Below are 22173 nucleotides of genomic sequence, written 5' to 3'. Positions count from 1 at the left end.
CTGATGTAATTTCTTTTCAAAATGTTTTCCCGACTCCGTGTCGATGCCAGCTCCGTGCTGAGGTAACTTCTTTTTAAAATGTCTTACCGACTCCGCGTCGATGCCAGCTCCGTGCTGATGTAATTTCTTTTCAAAATGTTTTCCCGACTCCGTGCCGATGCTAGCTCCGTGCTGAGGTAACTTCTTTTCGAAATACCTTACCGACTCCGTGTCGATGCCAGCTCCGTGCTGATGTGAGTTCCTTACCGACTCCGTGTCGATGCCAGCTCCGTGCTGATGTAATTTTTTTTCAAACTGTTTTACCGACTCCGTGTCGATGTCAACTCCGTGCTGATGTAATTTCTTTTCAAATCGTTTTACCGACCCCGTGTCGATGCCAGCTTCATGCTGATGTAATCATTTTCTCTAAAAAACAATCCAGCTCCGCGCTGACGAACCGTATTTTCAAGCTCACCTAACTAAATCTCCCTTTTTGAGTACCATCCCATAATAATTACCGGACCTAATAAAACATCATGCATTTTCCTTTTTTTGTGAGTAAGATAGTAACACTTGGTCTCCTGTACCCACAGGTGGCCAAACGAAAAAAGTACAAACTTCCTGAGAAGCCTCCATACTTTCTCCGATCATCTTCATCAACTATGAGTAACTCAGATGAACCACCACCTGCTACAAATGAACTGGCTGAAGCTAATGCAATGATAGCAAAGCTGTTAGAAACAACGAAAAGGCAAGAACAAATCTTGGCGGCTGTCTTGAGTAGCACCAATTTTTTGCAAGCACAGGCAACTCAGCATCAAGCATCCGGGTCAAATCCCGAACCCCCTGAGCAAATACGACCAGAACAACAAACCACCCCACCTCCTACTGTGCCAATATATCAGGGTCCTCCGCTCTATATACCACAGAACCAACCACCTCCAGTGATGATCCCAGATGATGAGTGCGACTTTAGGGCTCCCGAAGCTAAGAGTGCTACCGACGACAAAATGGCCCGACAGATTGAATCTCTCCAGGAAGAAATGCGACGGATGAAGGGCACAAATACTCTGGGAGGAACAAGATTCAGGGACCTATGCTTCTATCCCAACGCACAGCTGCCGGCTAAGTTTAAATGCCCAGAATTTGAGAAATATAATGGTGTTGGGTGTCCTCTGTCACACCTCAAATTGTATTGCGGATCAATGTGCCAATACGACGAGGATGACAGACTGCTGGTACAACTTTTCCAAAGAAGCTTGACAGGACCGGCTCTCAAGTGGTTCTCAGGATTGGACCATAAACTCATCAAGAGTTGGCAGGACTTGGCTGAAATGTTCTGGCACAATTACCGGTTCAATACAGATGTGGGTCTGGATCGAAACGATATGGCTAAGATGACGAGGAAACACAAGGAAACAGTGAAAGAATATGCCCAGAGATGGCGGGAGTCCGCTTCACAAGTACGGCCCGCAATGACTGAACAGGAGATGAACACTACGTTTATCTCAACACTGGGACATGCCTTTTACACTCATTTGGTTGGACACATTACAGGCACATTCTCGAATTTAGTTCAAGTAGCAGACCGGGTCGAGGACGGGATCCGAACCAGTCTAATATTTGACTTTACAGCCTTGAGTGCAGCAGCGGGGACTTCAGCACAGAAGAAACCAATGCCTTTTGTCAAGAAGAAAGAGGATACCCAGGTCAATAATGTACAACCCAGCCAACCTCTCATCATTTAGGTACCAGCTCAAAGGCCACAGGCACCCCAGGCACCTTGGGCGCCAGTACCTCGAGCTGCTTGGGCTCCAGCACCGCAGAATCACTTCCGGACAGTTCCTCCACAAACGCAGCAGGCACCACTATATGGACAGAACCAGCAGGCACCACTATATGGGCAGAATCAACAAGCAAGACCGAACAGGGTTAATAGAGTGTTTACCAGGCTACCCATGACATTATCTAAGTTACTGCCAATCTTGCTCAAGGGTGAGTATCTTGCAAAACGTCCGCCAAATCCTGAGGCTGCTAAAGGGCCAGGGTACAACAACAAATTTGTTTTGTGAATTTCATATGGGCGCACCTGGACACTCCACAGACCAATGCTGGCAGCTCAAACATCAGGTGCAGAATCTAATTGATAAGAAGGCTTTTATCCTGGATGGACCTCCCAACCCACCCCAACAACAGAACATCAATCAAAACCCCCTACCTACTCATAACGGGGAGGGGAGTGGGCACAGGGTAAATGTCATCTGCGAAGAATTTGACTTCAATCCTTCAGATCTAATAGCACCCGTCGGAACAAAAATCAGGGTCCACTTAACCCAAAAATCAAAGATGTCAGCGATTAACACAGTCAACCAATATGCAACAAATCCATCACAAAATTCACAGCTACCTTTCGGAATGGCCAACCTCACCATCCATCCCCCTCATCAAGATACTACCACTCGACCACCTTTAGTCATACCTTACGGATCACCCCATCATCAAAATACGACCCGCCCGGCCTCCCCTTGTTATACCCTACACGCCACCATGTCCACAAGGATCAACTCGACCCCCCCTCCATATACCATACACTTCATCTCCACGTCCACCACTCGTCATCCCATACACTCCATCCAAACCACCACCACCTCCTCTCATTCTCAATATGAAACCCGATCCACCCCCCATGACCATACGCTCACCCAAACCATTCCCCTATAACTCTATCCAGGCAGTTCCCTAGAGTTACGAGACAACCATCACCACAACCGCCGGGGTTGAAACCATGAAGAAGGCAATGGTGGCCGATATCGGTAATATGACAAAGGCAGGGAGATGCAAAAAAATACCAACAAAGGGGGTAAGCATCAGGGAAAAGACTGAAGAAACGACACAAGGGATAACAGATGAGGAAAAGAGAAAGGAAAAGGAAAGGACAAAATGGATGAGAGTGACCAGAAAAAAGAGGAGGTGAAAGTAACAATAAGGTGCTGATAAAAATTAGATGAACTTCATATATATATTTCTAAAAAAAAAACCTCATTTTTCACCATTAAATTTTATTTTTAAGTTTGGAAGTTAGGTGGAAAATTAATAGCCGTCCTATTTCAAAATGTTGGATTGAGCTCAAAAAGGAAATTTATTTTAATATCTTTGGACTTGAATTTTTCGATGCAATTTAGAGGGTTGTGATTCTGGACTACGGAAGCCATTAATTTTAATTTTCACCATTATTTTTAATTTTAAATTTAGGAGTATTGAAAGCCATCAATTTTAAATACCTAAGATCAAGTTTAAAAGGGTTTTTATTTATTTTTTATTTTTAGTCTGAGTTTTTTCATGAAGGCCTTGTTGTCGGATTACTGATTTGTTAATCTATGTGAGCCCAAGGATCATTAGTAAGATTTAAAATCTTATTAAGTTAGTCATGGTAGTATGATTAATAAAGTAAGATTTGTTTAAGTTGCAAACTTACGAACTGAGGGGGTTTTTGTGATAAAATTGCTAAAGATAGGTCTGCCCGATAAATCTCTCAAATCAAAATTTACTTATCTCGTATAAAGAGTAAACCTATACTTTACCTACCTCATAGGTGTTAGTAAAAAAATAGAGAGATGTCGGTGCAATAGACGCCACATGTCAGGATGTGCAATGTGAGGTACAATCTTGCGGTGCAATAGACACCACATGCCACTGAGTACTTTCAAACGTCGTTCACACATCCCTTTCAAATAATTAAAAAAAAAAAAAACTGTGCATGGCACCCCCAACTTATTACAATCCAATTTTTAAAATTATTTATCATACCCCAATTAAATATTAAAACTTACCATTTAAATGTTAGAGAGATTTGCCTCAAATTATATCTTAATATTATAAAACATTATCACAATCATTCACAATTTTAATAGTTGTTTACAATTATAATTAGGTCCAAATAAAATCTTAAATCTTAAAAATAAAAAAATCTACTAAAAAAAAAAAATAGAAGAAGGGTGAATCTCCATTTCGTCTGCTGGAAATTTTGTGTCGGGTATACAGTTCATTTTAATTTCCAAAACATGCATTTGTCATTTTTATAATCTTCGAACTTGTGAATTTGTCAATTTTAATATTTATGAATTTGTCGATATATGAGTGAATTCATTGATTATAATAGTGACAAATTCACTCGAAATACATATTTTTGAAATTAAAATGAATAGAATATTGAAACTAGAATTTGGACAAAAGTTGTGTACGTTTTGAGAAAAAAATATTACTTTTAATTAAGATTTCATTAGTAAAAGTTGGCGTGTCAATAATAGCTCTCTCTCAAAAAAAGAAAAAATAGATGATAATAACTAATTTACTAGAAATAATTCAAATAATAGTTATAGAAGTAAAAAAGAGCATCATAAGCTAGTAGCCTGGCATTGCACAATACAGTGGAATCATTACTTTAGTCTCCCACCAAACCAATAATAGATGGTAATCTTTCATTCTTGTTCTGATCACTTTCACCCTTCATCCTCATTGCATTGTCCAATATTTATTTATTTTTCAATAATACCTCTCATCGTTTTGTATCGATCAAATGCTTCAAGGTTGTAACAACAAAATTAGATGTCCAATTTCTGAAAAAAAAACTTAATTTTCACCATTGTTTTTTTTTTTTTTTAAGTTTGGGAGTTAGGTGGAAGATCAGTAGTCGTCCAATTTCAAAATGTTGGATTGAGCTCAAAAAGGAAATTGATTTTAATATATTTGGATTTGAATTTTTCGATGAAATTTAGAGGGTTGTGGTTTTAAATTACAAAACCCATAAATTTTAATTTTCGCCATTATTTTTAATTCTAAATTTAGGAGTACGGAAGTCGTCAATTTTACATACCTACAATCAAGCTTAAAGGGTTTTTTTATTTTTAGTCATAAGTTTTTTATAAAATCTAAAAGGCCTTGTTATTGGATGATCTATGTGAGCCCAACGATCGTTAGTAAAATTGAAAATCTTACTAAGTCAGTAATGGTAGCATGATTAATAAAGTAAGATTTGTTTAATAGCAAACTCACGAACTAAGGGAGTTTTGTAATAAAATTGTTACAGATAGGCCTGCCCAGTAAATCTCTCAAATCAAAATTTACTTGTCTAGTATGGAGAGTAAACCTAATCTTTGGTGGTTGCTTTATCTCTACCTCAGTGGTGTTGGTAAAAAAATAGAGAGTTGTCGGTGCAATAATAGAGAGTTGTCGGTGCAATAAACACCACATGTCAGGGTGTGAGGTACAATCTTGCGGTGCAATACACACCACATGCTACTGTGAGAACTTTCAAACGTCTTTCACACGTCCCTTTCAAAAAAATTAAAATTTTTAAAAAAGAAAACTGCGCTAATGGCACCCCAACTCTTTCTTATTACAATTCAATTTTTAAAATTATTTATCATACTCTAATTAAATATTAAAATTCATCATTCAAATGTTAGAGAGGTTTGCCTCAAATTATATCTTAATATTACAAAACATTATAACAGTCATTCACAATTGTAGTATTTGTTTACAATTATGATTAGGCTCAAATAAAATCTTAAATCCTAAAAATTAAAAAAAATTATTAAATTTTTTTTTTTTTTTAAATGGTGAATCTCCATTTTGTGTGCTAAAATTTTTGAGTTAGGTACACAATTCATTTTAATTTTCTAATTACGCATTTATCATTTTTATAATCTATGATCTTGTGAATTTGTCAATTTTAATATTTATGAATTTTTGGATGTACAAGTGAATTCATTGATTATAAAAAGGACAAATTCACTCGAAATACATGTTTTTGAAATTAAAACAAACAGAGTATTGAAACTGGAATTTGGACAAAAGTTGTATACGTTTTGAGAAAAATTCTTTATTTGTAATTAAGGATTAATAAGTAAAAGTTGGAGTGCCAATGACAACTCTCAAGAAAAGAGATGATGACCGCTTTACTAGAAATAATTTAAATAATAGTTATAGAAGTCAAAAAAGCATCATAAGCTATTAGCCTAGCACTGCACAAGACGGTGGAATCATTGCTTTAGTCTCCCACCAAACCAATAATGGATTATAATTTTTCGTTCTTGTTCACTTTCACCTTTCATCCTCATTGCATTTTCCAACACTTTTCTTTTTCAATAATCTCTTTAATCGTTTTATCTTTTAGTAAAAATTATAAAGGTGTATTGGTCTTTTACCCAATAAATATTTATTTGCATAATAAATGTTAGTAACATTTAAGTATTTTATTACATTACTTTTTTGAATAAAAGACAAATTAAAGTAAATGGGGAATGCTAACGTCCAAGACCTCATGTGGACGTTAGCATTGTCTAACACTTTTTTTTTTCAATAATACCCTTCGCTATTTTAAAAATCCAACTATTCCCACTAAATAATGATTCCACCCTTACTAAGGGTCCTTAAGCTCACCTTGTGACATCCAAAGACATGATCAGATACTTCAAGGTTGTAACGACAAAATTAGATGAACTACATATATATACATTTGTAAAAGAAAACTTATTTTTCACCATTAAATTTTATTTTTAAGTTTGTGAGTTAGGTGGAAAATCAATTGCCATTTTATTTCAAAATGTTGGATTGAGTTAGAAAAGAAAATTGATTTTAATATCTTTGGATTTGAATTTTTGAATGAAATTTAAAGGGTTGTGGTTCTGGATTACGGAAGTCATCAATTTTAATTTTTACAGTTATTTTTAGTTTTAAATTTAGGAGTACGGTAGCCGTCAACTTTAAATACCTACAATCAAGCTTAAAAGTGTTTTTACTCTTTTTTATTTTTAGTCTAAGTTTTTCCATGAAATCGAAAAGTCTTGTTGTTGGATTGCTAATTTGATAATCTATGTGAGCCCAATGATCATTAGTAAGATTTAAAATCTTACTAAGTTAGTCATGATAGCATAATTAATAAAGTAAGATTTGTTTAAATAGCAAACTTGCGAACTAAGGGAGTTTTTGTAATAAAATTACTACATATAGGTCTGCTCGATAAATCTCTCAAATCAAAATTTACTTATCTCGTATAAAGAGTACACCTAATCTTGGTGGTTGCTTTACCTACCTCAGTGGTGTTGGTAAAAAAACTAAAGAGATGTCGGTGCAATAGACACCACATGTCAGGATATGCAATGTGAGGTACAATCTTGCGGTGCAATACACACCACATGCCACTGAGAGTACATTCAAACGTCTTTCGCACATCGCTTTCAATATATATATATATCTATATTAAAATTAAAAAAGAAAACTGTGCTAGTGGCACTCCAACTCTTACTCATTACAACCCAATTTTTAAAATTATTTATGATACTCCAATTAAAGGTTAAAACTCACCATTCAAATGTTAAAGGTTTGGCTCAAATTACATCCCAATATTACAAAACATTATAACAGTCATTCAGAATTTTAGTGGTTGTTTATGATAATGATTAGGCTCAAATAAAATCTTAAATTCTAAAAATAAAAAAATTTATTAAAAAAAATAGAAGGTGGGTGAATCTCCATTTCGCCCGACTTTTTAATTTAGATTTAAAAAAAAAAAAAAATATGTGTTAACTGTTAACACTTTTTTACGCCTGACTTTTCATGTTAGATTTTTCACATTTAGTTATGTCAAATTGTTTGTGATCACGCGTTGCATCCAGACTTCAAATTTTTTTTTATTAATTTATATTTATTTTTAAATTAAAATAATTATAATTTTTTTTCATAGGTAGGACGTTCAATGGATACGTGAATATTTGAATCTAAAAAACATTTATGACATCCAAAATTTGATGGATAGTATAAATATTTTATTATATTATTAGATATCCCATGATATCTTATTCAAATCATATATAAACTAGAGTTGCTTGGCGTTTAGTGGGGTGAAAGAGAGAAAAAAACAAAAAATTTGGAAATGTGGTATTGAAAAAGGGAAAAAGAAGAAGTAATATAAAAATTTGTAGATGTTATTTAGAAAGTATTAGAAGAGAAAAGACAATAAAGTTAAAAATATTCTTGGGAAGAGGAAGAAAAGACAAGACAAAAAGGGATAATTTCCTCAAGAGATGTTGTTTATGGTATAATCTTAAGACATAGAGTGGGACCTACCATTAGGTTTTATGCTTTATAAATATATTATATATTTAATCATATTCAAATAAGATATTTGGTAACAAAATAAAACATTGGAATAGACATCCATTGGGAACCGTTGCGATCGGGTTGACGAGTTGATTAATCAGGCGAGTGCAAAAATGGGGTGTCTACAGAGTGTTTTTGGTATTTTTGAATAGTAATTATAACGGAAGTTTGAAAAGTCCTTTTTAAATTTTAAGGTCTATATTTTAATAAATGGCAATCTGTTTGTCCGTTTTTTCAAAAAATTGGTTTTAAGGGTCATTTTCCTAAAAAAAAAAATTACCAGGTTTTTGGTAAAAGAAGTTCTCCTATTGACGAGCTTCCCAATTTAAAATTAAAATTCAACCAATGATGAAAACTAACTAACAAATAACTATAATTTTATTTTTTCATAGTTAGGATGTTCAATGGATACGTGAATATTTGAATCTAGAAAACATTTATGACACCCAAAATTTGACGAAGAATATAGTATAAATAATTTATTATATTTTCAGGTATCTTGTGATATCTTATTCAAATCATATATAAACTAGAATTTGCTTGGGGTTTAGCGGAGTGAAAGAGAAAAAAAAAAAAAAATTTGGGAAGGTGGTATTAGAAAAGGGAAAAAGAAGAATGTAATATAAAAATTTGTAGATGTTATCTAGAAAGAAATGAAAGAGAAAAGACAATAAAATTAAGGATATTCTTGAAAAAGGGAAGAAGTGACAAAACAATGAAGGAGGGATAATTTTCTCGAGATACGTTATTTATGATATGAATCTTAAGGCATAGAGTAGGACCTACTATTATATTTTATAATATATATATATATATATATATATATATATATAGGGTCGCGTTCCATGTACACATATATCTACTTATATCTCTACAAATTATTGTAACCGTCGGATTAAACGAAAATCTAACGGTCGAGATCTGTGTACACATAAAGTTTTCAGTATTTACTTATTCCTCACCGCGTGAGTCATAAACGAAACAAGGGTTCGCTTAATCCCACTAAGTAAGGATTCCACCCTTACTAAGGGTCCTTGAGCTCACCTTATGACATCTAAAAACATGATCAGATGCTTCAAGGTTGTAATGATAAAAATTAGATGAACTTCATATATATATATTTCTAAAAAAAAAACTCATTTTTCACCATTAAATTTTATTTTTAAGTTTGGAAGTTAGGTGGAAATTAATAGCCGTCCTATTTCAAAATGTTGGATTGAGCTCAAAAAGGAAATTTATTTTAATATCTTTGGACTTGAATTTTTCGATGCAATTTAGAGGGTTGTGATTCTGGATTACGGAAGCCATTAATTTTAATTTTCACCATTATTTTTAATTTTAAATTTAGGAGTATTGAAAGCCATCAATTTTAAATACCTAAGATCAAGTTTAAAAGGGTTTTTATTATTTTTTTTTATTTTTAGTCTGAGTTTTTCCATGAAGGCCTTGTTGTTGGATTACTGATTTGTTAATCTATGTGAGCCCAAGGATCATTAGTAAGATTTAAAATCTTATTAAGTTAGTCATGGTAGTATGATTAATAAAGTAAGATTTGTTTAAGTTGCAAACTTACGAACTGAGGGGGTTTTTGTGATAAAATTGCTAAAGATAGATCTGCCCGATAAATCTCTCAAATCAAAATTTACTTATCTCGTATAAAGAGTAAACCTATACTTTACCTACCTCAGTGGTGTTAGTAAAAAAAATAGAGAGATGTCGGTGCAATAGACGTCACATGTCAGGATGAGCAATGTGAGGTACAATCTTGCGGTGCAATTGACACCACATGCCACTGAGTACTTTCAAACGTCGTTCACACATCCCTTCCAAATAATTAAAAAAAAAAAAAAAAAAAAAAAAACTGTGCATGGCATCCCCAACTTATTACAATCCAATTTTAAAATTATTTATCATACCCCAATTAAATATTAAAACTTACCATTTAAATATTAGAGAGATTTGCCTCAAATTATATCTTAATATTACAAATCATTATCACAATCATTCACAATTTTAATAGTTGTTTACAATTATAATTAGGTCCAAATAAAATCTTAAATCTTAAAAATAAAAAAGTCTACTAAAAAAAAAAAAATAGAAGAAGGGTGAATCTCCATTTCGTCCGCTGGAAATTTTGTGTCGGGTATACAGTTCATTTTAATTTCCAAAACATGCATTTGTCATTTTTATAATCTTCGAACTTGTGAATTTGTCAATTTTAATATTTATGAATTTGTGGATATACGAGTGAATTCATTGATTATAATAGTGACAAATTCACTCGAAATACATGTTTTTGAAATTAAAATGAATAGAATATTGAAACTAGAATTTGGACAAAAGTTGTGTACGTTTTGAGAAAAAAATATTATTTTTAATTAAGATTTCATTAGTAAAAGTTGGCGTGTCAATAATAGCTCTCTCTCAAAAAAAGAAAAAATTGATGATAATAACTAATTTACTAGAAATAATTCAAATAATAGTTATAGAAGTAAAAAAGAGCATCATAAGCTAGCAGCCTGGCACTGCACAATACAGTGGAATCATTACTTTAGTCTCCCACCAAACCAATAATAGATGGTAATCTTTCATTCCTGTTCTGATCACTTTCACCCTTCATCCTCATTGCATTGTCCAATATTTATTTATTTTTCAATAATATTTTTCATCGTTTTGTATCGATCAAATGCTTCAAAGTTGTAACAACAAAATTAGATGTCCAATTTCTGAAAAAAATACTTAAATTTCACCATTGTTTTTTTTTCTTTTTTTAAAGTTTGGGAGTTAGGTGGAAGATCAGTAGTCGTCCAATTTCAAAATGTTGGATTGAGCTAAAAAAGGAAATTTTTTTTAATATATTTGGATTTGAATTTTTCGATGAAATTTAGAGGGTTGTGGTTTAAATTACAAAACCCATAAATTTTAATTTTCGCCGTTACTTTTAATTCTAAATTTAGGAGTACGGAAGTCGTCAATTTTACATACCTACAATCAAGCTTAAAGGGTTTTTTTATTTTTAGTCATAAGTTTTTCATAAAATCGAAAAGGCCTTGTTATTGGATGATCTATGTGAGCCCAACGATCGTTAGTAAAATTGAAAATCTTACTAAGTTAGTCATGGTAGCATGATTAATAAAGTAAGATTTGTTTAAAAGCAAACTCACGAACTAAGGGAGTTTTGTAATAAAATTGTTACAGATAGGCCTGCCCAGTAAATCTCTCAAATCAAAATTTACTTGTCTCGTATAGAGAGTAAACCTAATCTTTGGTGGTTGCTTTATCTACCTCAGTGGTGTTGGTAAAAAAATAGAGAGTTGTCGGTGCAATAAACACCACATGTCAGGGTGTGAGGTACAATCTTGCGGTGCAATACACACCACATGCTACTGTGAGAACTTTCAAACGTCTTTCACACGTCCCTTTCAAAAAAATTAAAATTAAAAAAAAAAAAAACTGCGCTAGTGGCACCCCAACTCTTTCTTATTACAATTCAATTTTTAAAATTATTTATCATACTCTAATTAAATATTAAAATTCATCATTCAAATGTTAGAGAGGTTTGCCTCAAATTATATCTTAATATTACAAAACATTATAACAGTCATTCACAATTGTAGTATTTGTTTACAATTATGATTAGGCTCAAATAAAATCTTAAATCCTAAAATTAAAAAAATTTATTAAATTTTTTTTTTTTTTAAATGGTGAATCTCCATTTTGTGTGCTGAAAATTTTGAGTTGGGTACACAATTCATTTTAATTTTCTAAACACGCATTTATCATTTTTATAATCTATGATCTTGTGAATTTGTCAATTTTAATATTTATGAATTTGTGGATATACGAGTGAATTCATTGATTATAAAAGGGACAAATTCACTCGAAATACATGTTTTTGAAATTAAAACCAACAGAGTATTGAAACTGGAATTTGGACAAAAGTTGTATACGTTTTGAGAAAAATTCTTTATTTGTAATTAAGGATTAATAAGTAAGAGTTGGAATGCCAATGACAACTCTCAAGAAAAGAAATGATGACCGCTTTACTAGAAATAATTTAAATAATAGTTATAGAAGTCAAAAAAGCATCATAAACTACTAGCCTAACACTGCACAAGACCGTGGAATCATTGCTTTAGTCTCCCACCAAACCAATAATAGATTATAATTTTACGTTCTTGTTCACTTTCACCTTTCATCCTCATTATATTTTCCAACACTTTTCTATTTTAATAATCTCTTTCCTCGTTTTATCTTTTAGTAAAAATTATAAGGGTGTATTGGTCTTTTACCCAATAAATATTTATTTGAATAATAAATGGTAGTAGCATTTAAGTATTTTAAAATTAAATACCTCTTTTATAGTAAATGATTTGGCAATCAATACCAACATAATAAATATATTTATTATGTAAAAGATTAATATTGCACTGTTTTTTTTCAATAAAAGACAAAATAAAGTAAATGGGGAATGCTAACGTCCAAGACCTCATATGGACGTTAGCATTGTCTAACACTTTTTTTTCAATAATACCCCTCGTTATTTTAAAAATCCAACTATTCCCACTAAATAAGGATTCCACCCTTACTAAGGGTCCTTAAGCTCACCTTGTGACATCCAAAGACATGATCAGATACTTCAAGGTTGTAACGACAAAATTAGATGAACTACATATATATACATTTGTAAAAGAAAACTTATTTTTCACCATTAAGTTTTATTTTTAAGTTTGTGAGTTAGGTGGAAAATCAATTGCCACTTTATTTCAAAATGTTGGATTGAGTTCAAAAAGAAAATTGATTTTAATATCTTCGGATTTGAATTTTTGGATGAAATTTAAAGGATTGTGGTTATGAATTACGGAAGCCATCAATTTTAATTTTCACCGTTATTTTTAGTTTTAAATTTAGGAGTACGGTAGCCATCAACTTTAAATACCTACAATCAAGCTTAAAAGTGTTTTTACCCTTTTTTATTTTTAGTCTGAGTTTTTCCATTAAATCTAAAAGGTCTTGTTATTGGATTGCTAATTTGATAATCTATGTGAGCCCAACGATCATTAGAAAGATTTAAAATCTTACTAAGTTAGTCATGATAGCATGATTAATAAAATAAGATTTGTTTAAATAGCAAACTTGCGCACTAAGGGAGTTTTTATAATAAAATTACTACATATAGGTATGCCCGATAAATCTCTCAAATCAAAATTTACTTATCTCGTATAAAGAGTACACCTAATATTGGTGGTTGCTTTACCAACCTCAGTGGTGTTAGTAAAAAAACTAAAGAGATGTCGGTGCAATAGACACCACATGTCTGGATATGCAATGTGAGGTACAATCTTGCAGTGCAATACACACCACATGTCACTGAGAGTACATTCAAACGTCTTTCGCACGTCGCTTTCAAAAAATAAAGAATATATATACATTAAAATTAAAATAAAAAAAGAAAACTGTACGAGTGGCACCCCAACTCTTACTCATTACAACCTAATTTCTAAAATTATTTATGATACTCCAATTAAAGGTTAAAACTCACCATTCAAATGTTAGAGGTTTGGCTCAAATTACATCCCAATATTACAAAACATTATAACAGTCATTCAGAATTTTAGTGGTTGTTTACGACAATGATTAGGCTCAAATAAAATCTTAAATTCTAAAAGTAAAAAAATTTATTAAAAAAATAGAAGGAGGCTCACCATTATTTATAGTTCTAAATTTAGGAGTACGGAAGCCATCAATTTTAAATTCCTACGATCAAGTTTAAAAGGGTTTTTATTATTTTATTTTTAGTTTGAGTTTTTCCATGAAATCTAAAAGGCTTCATCATTGGATTGCTGATTTGATAATCTATGTGAGCCCAACGATCGTTAGTAAGATTTAAAATGTTACTAAGTTAGTAATAAAATTGTTACAGATAGGACTGCCCGGTAAATCTCTCAAATTAAAATTTACTTATAGAGTAAACCTAATCTCGGTGGTTGCTTTACGTACCCTCTGTGGTGTTTGTAAAAAAATAAAGAGATGTCGGTGCAATAAACACCACATGTCAGGATGTGAGGTACAATCTTGCGGTGCAATACAGGCCACATGACACTTTCAAACGTTTTTCACACGTCCTTTGAAAAAAATTAAAAAAAATTAAAAGGAAAAATGCGCTAGTGGCACCCCAACTCTTTCTTATTACAACCCAATTTCTAAAATTATTGAGATATAATTTAAGGCAAACCTCTCTAACATTTGAATGATGAGTTTTAAACTTTAATTAGGGTATGATAATTAACTTTATCATTCATAATGGTGGATGGACCACCAATGCATATTGTGCTTACAAAGTTTGCTTCATAATTTGGAGGCAACTGAGCAAGAAAGTCAATTTGAGTCGTCCATCACATTAACTTGTCATAAATACAAGGTGATTTGCCCCATATTTTAAAAATATCAGTAGAGTCAAATGAGTGTTGTTGTATTTTAATATATTATAATAAATCTTTAATAATTTAATTGGTTGCTAACTATATGTAGAAAAAGATTCTGTGATTGCGCATCTAGTAACCCACCTTATAACAGGAAAAAAATAATCTCTTAAACATGGATATATAGTTATAAAAAATTTAGACCAATTTTAAATGGTTTGACTTATGGGAGATGAGATGATATACTCTTGCAAGAAGAATCCTAAAATAAAAATTTAGACCAATATTTCAATAAATTTGAAATTGATTTCTAAAGATGGTGCATAATGTAATTCCTAATATGTGCCTGTTTTAATTTTATAAGTTTCTATAACACATTTGCTAATATTCTTCATCTGCGTGTTATATAATTAATTTCCAAGTAATTTCATCTCTTGGGTATGTTATAGCAAGTTTTCGAGTAACGTGACATGTGGTTCATCAAAATCTCTGATCTTCTAATGTGACGAAGCTTTTCTCATACCATTAGCTAATCAATTGGACCCGACTTTGGCTTTCTCAGCATAGTATCCTTATCTTGTGATAAAGAATAAAGAAAAGGCAAAGTTGATTGATTGGTTTTCCACAACAATATAAAGCAGAGTAAAGAATAAAGGAAAAGTATTCAAATTAAGCACTTTTGGTTTTGGGATTTTGATATATAGAAATATAGAATTGTTCCATTTTTCAAACTCATAGCCTTCATGGGGCACAATCTCTGCTTCTTGTATTTAAAATCGAAACATAACTACCTTGAAAATCTTAAAATACATAATTTTTTAAGCATTCATTATCTGCCTCGAAAATCTATAAATTGACTCTGATTACGAAAAAACAGGATCTAGGGATTTGGAAAGAAATTAAAATTTTCACTTATCAACAGCTCATTAAAACAAATTTCACACTGTAGACAAATACAACATTAGAAAAAGAAAACAAAAGAGTAACAAATCTAATATAACATATAAAGTATTTTAACCAATCCAATAACCTCTTTCTTTTCCTTTACTAAAGTCACCCATGTTGATTAGTTGATTCTCACAACAAACATAAAGGAGTAAAGAATAAAAAAAAGCATTTATGAAAAAAGAAAAAGACAAAAAACAGGAAATTCATCATCCTTCATCTTCATCTTCATTCATTGTTTGTCTCCCACCATAATAGATTCTAATCTTTCATTCCTGTTTACCCCTTCTCTTCATTTTCATTGCTTGCTTTCAACCTTCGATCTCTCATCATTCCAAGTAAACTATGGCGGACGCTCTTGTTTCTTCTCTCATAGAGCAATTGATATCCATCTTCCGGCAAGAGGTGGAACAAGAAGTGAGACTTGTGGTGGGTGTTGATGAAGATGTTAAATGGCTACAGACTACACTCGAATACATTCAAGTCGTGCTCAATGATGCGGAGGAGAAACAAGTAAATAACAAAGCTGTGAAGGTTTGGTTAGAAGAACTCAGAAATGTGGCCTACGACATGGAGGATGTGTTGGACGAGTGGAGCACCGAAATTCACCGTTCACGAATTGAGGGAGTTGATGACGCTCGCATTCGCAAGAAGAAGGTACTGATCTCTAAATTGTTCTGTCTTTGCAATTCCATCAGTCAAGTTTCTTTGCGTCATGACATCGGCCATAAGATAAAAGAAATAAAGGGCAGACTAGATGTGATTGCGAAGAACAAGGACCAGTTCCAGCTTACTACTACTACTGAGGAACCACCAACATTTCGAATGACTAGCTCTATGCTTGATGTATTAGAAGTTTGTGGTCGTGACCACGACAAAGACATTATTCTAAGCAAGTTGTTGAGCGAGAGTAGTCAACAAGAAATGCCTAATGTCCCTGTTGTCATCTCTATATGTGGAATTGGGGGAATTGGTAAGACTACTCTTGCCCAAATGGTCTTCAATGATCATGAGGTGAATAACCATTTCCAGAAGAGCATGTGGGTGTGTGTATCTGATCCTTTCGATTTGACAAGGCTTGCCAAAGCGATCATTGAAGCTGCTGGTGAGCACGTCCCTAATTCCATTGAGTGGGAACCTTTGCATCAAAAATTATATACATCTATCACGGGAAAGCGGTTTCTACTCGTGTTGGATGATGTGTGGACTGAGGATCACACAAAGTGGAGTCCATTGAAGCTTGCTCTCAACGGTGGTGCACAAGGAAGCAGAATTGTCGTTACTACGCGCAGTGAGAAAGTAGCATTAATGATGGGTTCGGCCTACACTCATGATCTGGGCCAATTGTCTGAGGAGGAATGTTGGTTACTGTTTAAACGTATTGCTCTTCAAGGAAGGAGCAAAGAAGAGTGTAAGAAATTGGAAGATATCGGTAACAAAATCGCAAAAAAGTGCAGGGGTGTGCCTCTTTTCGTGAAGACTGTAGGAGGTCTCATGCTCTTCAAAAGAACCAGACAAGAGTGGGAACAAGTCTTGGAAAGTAACGCATGGGAATTACAAGAGGTTGAAAAAGGTGTTTTGCCTGCTCTACTGTTGAGTTATTATGCATTGCCCTCAAATGTGAAACGTTGCTTCACATATTGTGCTATCTTTCCAAAAGATCATCAGATAGAAAAGGATGAGTTAATCAAGTTGTGGATGTCACAAGGTCTTATTAAATCCACGAGAAGAGGAGAATTGGAAGAAGTGGGCGCTGAATATTTCAATGAACTACTAATGCGCTCATTTTTCCAAAACATGGAACGAGATGATGATGGAAACATAATTTACTGCAAGATGCATGATCTTATTCATGATTTTGCCCAATTTCTGACGAAGACTGAATGCTTTATCATGGATGATAATAACACAGAATTCAACAACAATAGCAAGAAGGTCCGCCATTTAAACGATACACATACACGGTATACAGATTTAAGTTCCATCCTTCCTTCCATTTACGACGCAAAGAATCTACGCACTCTCGTCATCAATGGACAATATTCATACGAATCACACTCTGTTCCAGCTCCGTCTAATTTGTTTTGTCAACTGACATGTCTAAGAGAACTATCTATGCGCAATCACCATGTAGAAGAACTGCCAAATGAGGTTGAGAAGTTGATACATCTAAGATACTTTGACTTGTCTGGTACCCAGTTGAAGGAATTGCCTGAAACAATGTGCAGATTGTATAATTTGCAGACATTGAAACTTAATCGTTGTTGCAGGCTATGTAAACTACCTCAAGGGATTAGGAAAATGATTAAGCTGAGGCATCTTGAAATTGAAGAAACTGATGAACTAAGATACCTACCTCAAGGAATTGGTAGATTAAGCTCCCTTCGAACATTGTGTAAGTTCATTGTTGGCGATGATACTAGGGGAGGTGGATGCAAAATTGGAGAATTAAAAGATCTCAACCACCTCCAAGGGGATCTAGAAATATCTGGGTTGGACAGACTGGTGGATGTAAATGAGGCTAATGAAGCAGAATTGAAGAATAAGCAACATCTCCGTGGTCTAGGTTTGAGCTTCAAGGTTTGTGATTTGGAAAATGTGGGAGAAAGTGAGGTAGACAGGATTGAGGGTTTGCTGGAAGGCCTCCAACCACATCGAAACTTGGTGGAATTGCGAATAAACGATTACCCAGGTTCTAAGTTTCCTAGTTGGATGATGAATTCATTATTGTCCAATCTTCATGCTATTGAATTAGAAGGTTGCAAGAAATGTGTGCAATTTCCTGCTTTTGGGAAGTTTCAATTTCTTCAGAAACTCAGCATAGGTAAGATGGATGAGGTTAAATTGATGGGTCAGGTGTTTGGTAGAATTGCTGGTAGTGATGGTGTTGTGACAATTCCTCCACGATTGAAAGAACTTTCTATCACAAGTATGGATAACTTGGAGGAGTGGGATTTGAGGGTAGAAGATGGAGTGATTATGCCATGTCTCAGAAAATTAACCCTTTGGAACATTCCAAAGTTACAGGTTTTGCCAGCTCTTGGAAATTTACCAGTCCTTGAAAGCCTGGAAATAAGGGAAATGAAATCGGTGAAACGTGTAGGTCTTGAGTTTTTAGGAATTAATGTGGATGTTGATGATGATGGTACAAAAAGAGGTGGTGGAGAATCAAGAGTTGTGGTAGCATTCCCACAGTTGAAGGAACTTACTTTCGAGTATATGGATGAGTTGGAGGAGTGGGATTTGAGGGTAGAAGATGGAGTGATTATGCCATGTCTCAGAGAATTAACCCTTCGGAACTTTCCAAAGTTACAGGTTTTGCCAGCTCTTGGAAATTTACCAGTCCTTGAAAGCCTGAACATAGCAGTAATGGATTCGGTGAAACGTGTAGGTGTTGAGTTTTTAGGAATTAATGTGGATGTTGATGATGATGGTACAAAAAGAGGTGGTGGAGAATCAAGAGTTGTGGTAGCATTCCCACAGTTGAAAAAACTTTATATCTCGACTATGAATGAGTTGGAGGAGTGGGAGATGTTGACAAGGGAAGAAGAAGAAGAAGAAGAACATGCTGCTGGAAGTGGAGGAGGAAGAGATATAATCATCATGCCACTTCTCCACGATTTAAGCCTTGCTTTTTGCCCCAAGTTAAAGGAGCTGCCTCACTACATATTCCCTGCTTCACTAAGGATACTGGACATTTGGGATTGCCCAAAATTGAGTTGGACACCATGCCTTCCTCCACTCCTTGAAGAGTTGACTTTATATGGGGATGTAGGTGTTCTTTCAAGGTCATTGCCCACCAACCAAGTTAACAACAGCAACAACAATCTCAAGTCTCTGTTAATCGTTCGATCACCACATTCGTCACTCCCTGAAGGTTTGGCTCATCTTACATCGCTCCAAAGGTTGTCAATCGGGTGGTCTGATTCCTTGATGTGCATGTCTGAGGAGCTGAAACAGCTCACCTCGCTTCAACACTTGAAAATTATTGGGTGCTCTGTTTTGGGATCACGTTGCCAAAAGGAGGTAGGAGAGGACTGGAGCATCATATCACACATCCCCAACATCAACATCAACGACAGGGACGTAAGAGGAGAGTAATGAGGGACTTTAATATTAGAGACACGCATGCATCATGACTCCACCGAAATCTGTGAGAGAGAGGTAAAGTTCGTTTTTAATTAAAGTAAGATTTTACATTTGAAATTTGAAATTTGAATTTTGAATTAATAAAAGAAACAACTCCACTCCTAATTGGCTCTCACCATCACATCACATGCCAACGGTTCAGATGATGGGAGAATACAAATGGATTCCCGACACAACACAGAAATATTATGAATTTATTTGTTCTTCTTTCTCGACAAAATAGATACTCCAATCCTTATTGGGAAGAAAAGTGAAAAACATTTTCCTTAACAACTGAGTAATATTTTTAAATCTTATTAAGTATCGTTTTGCTCAAGCTGAGTACCACATTTGCAATCCAACTACACTTCTACTGATCTCTCAAATTTAAAATTCAAATTCAACATTGAAAAATAACTTATTCTTTTTTAAAAATTGGGATCATGTTTTGGATGCCACAAGGTGAGCTTAGGGAACCTTAGTAAGACTAGTCTTACCAAAAAAAAAACAATTGATGTTTTGACATCCCAATTGGATGGGTATTCTAAATTAATATTCAAATTTGATAAGATACTTATCGGATTCAAATTTGATATATATAATAATATAAGTATATTATATCATATAATAACTATTATATCTATTTGGGTTTGAATTGAATGTTACCGGAGAGGATATCTCAATATCCGAATTCAAATCCATATCCAAAAACATCAAATAATATTTGATTATTTGAATATGAATTTGGATAATTGACCATCCACTGATAGACCTGATAAACCATAGTTTTTAAAACTCAAAAATTCGACTCGACTTGGGTGTCCATCCACTAGGGTCAAGCCTAACAACTTAAATAATATAAAAATTGACTTATAAAAATAATTTTTTAAAATGGTTTCTAATATTTTAAAATAAATAAAAGATTTAATTTTAGTTCTCCACAAAAATATTATGTATAACCGAATAACTCGATCGAGTTTTTTATTTGACTAGGTACTTTGCCAAGTTGACTCTACAAGTTGGTTTCTTCAAATTTCGGGGCCTTGTCACCCTGAAATCTGATCGAGTCAAGTTGACTCAACCAAGTTTGAAGTTAACTCAATGATTTTATAACTATGCTAAAAATCAATTCTCTTTTTGACATTTACGTACGTGCCAATCGATTTTATAACTATGCTAAAAATCAATCTCTTTTGACATTTACGTAGTGCCAATCGAACAATGGAATTCATTTTCCCATGATCATTTTCTCATATAATTCTTATTTTCTTGAAAATGAATTCCATACAACAAAATAGACCCTACGGAATTAGGGTAGGTTCTATATTATATCATTCAACTTTCTTGATGCCCTTCTTTTTTTGATAAAGGACATTGGCTAAGAGTTAAAGCGGTGACTTATCTATGTTTAGTAGTTTAAACCTTTCAAATGTTTTTGTATTTTTTGTATTGTTTTATAATATGATATTAACCGTCGTAAAAAATATTTGTTTTGTCCAGGATAAAAAAAACTAACTAAAAGGATCTGAATTTTATGGAAGATGTTCCTAAAGAAGAAGTAGCAGTTGTTGTTGCGAGTTTGATGATGGGGGTGCATGAACTTACATCTAACTAGAGGGACCTGAAGAGCTAGGGCCGGAGCCAGAGCATACAGGTCCCTCCTCGGGCACGTGCAATGCCCGCACATCACACGCATTTGATTAGTGAGGGTGGACACTTGCGGGTGGCCTCGAGGAAATACTGCTCATTCTGGGTATTGAAGTCATAACCTACAGACTCTCACTGCTTATTATGTTTAAGACATGTCTGATATTTGATATATATTTCGTATTATGTTTGAAAAACCTTGCGTGATTTGATTTGTTATGTTTGTATCTTGTATTTTATTAGTGGTAATGGACTATAAATCAAGAGTGATTTCTCCCAATATTTTCGTAACTTTTTCCCTATGGGCGGCTTTGTAATCTTGTATTAGGGATTGTAGTATTTTTTTTCATGGAAATGGTGAAAAAATCTTATGAGTGTAGGCAAATTTTGCCGAACCATGTAAACTCTCTCTCTCTCTTTATGTTACTAACACTATCGTTATTTCTCGCAACAATTTTTCTACAACATTCAATTTTTGGGAGAAGATCATCAAACTTTGTTGTTCCATATTTGCGCGACATTCCTTCATTCTTAGTTGTCTCTGGGCTGGTGGTGAGAAAGCACAAAAGTTACCCAATTATAATATTCTTCTAATTAAAAATAAAATTATCAAGAAATATAGCCCTTAACTAGTTTACACCAAAGTCTTTATAACCGCTATGTTGTCATGAATCCTCTGTCCACATTGTGATCTAATTCTTCCCTTACTCTTAATGTAAGCAACTCCATCGGTTTTAATACATAATATTTATCACTTTGTCAAAGTCTTAGATTAAAAAAATATGTTTGAGTAATTTTATTTTTGTAAATGTATTTTAAAACTTAAAAGGAAAAAAAAAATCAGTTAAACATAGTTAATAAGCATTTCTTTAATTTCTAAATTAAGAAATGA

The 22173-nt window shown here is 33.6% G+C and overlaps 1 protein-coding gene across 1 annotated transcript; it reads left to right on the top strand.

Annotated features, from left to right (window-relative positions):
* Positions 1-15589: 15589 nt before the first annotated feature.
* Positions 15590-21679, top strand: LOC147388628 (disease resistance protein RGA2-like). The gene is made up of 2 exons (XM_086418888.1): positions 15590-19670; positions 21135-21679. The coding sequence occupies exon 1, from the start codon at positions 15852-15854 to the stop codon at positions 19605-19607; it is 3756 nt and encodes a 1251-aa protein (XP_086275014.1). The 5' UTR covers positions 15590-15851; the 3' UTR covers positions 19608-19670; positions 21135-21679.
* The last annotated feature ends 494 nt before the right edge of the window (positions 21680-22173 follow it).

This window comes from Akebia trifoliata, chromosome 12 (genome assembly GCF_017979445.1).
Source record: "Akebia trifoliata isolate Shusen 1 chromosome 12, ASM1797944v1, whole genome shotgun sequence".
In the NCBI taxonomy this organism is placed as follows: domain Eukaryota; kingdom Viridiplantae; phylum Streptophyta; class Magnoliopsida; order Ranunculales; family Lardizabalaceae; genus Akebia; species Akebia trifoliata.
This window is presented reverse-complemented; position numbering and strand designations above follow the sequence as displayed.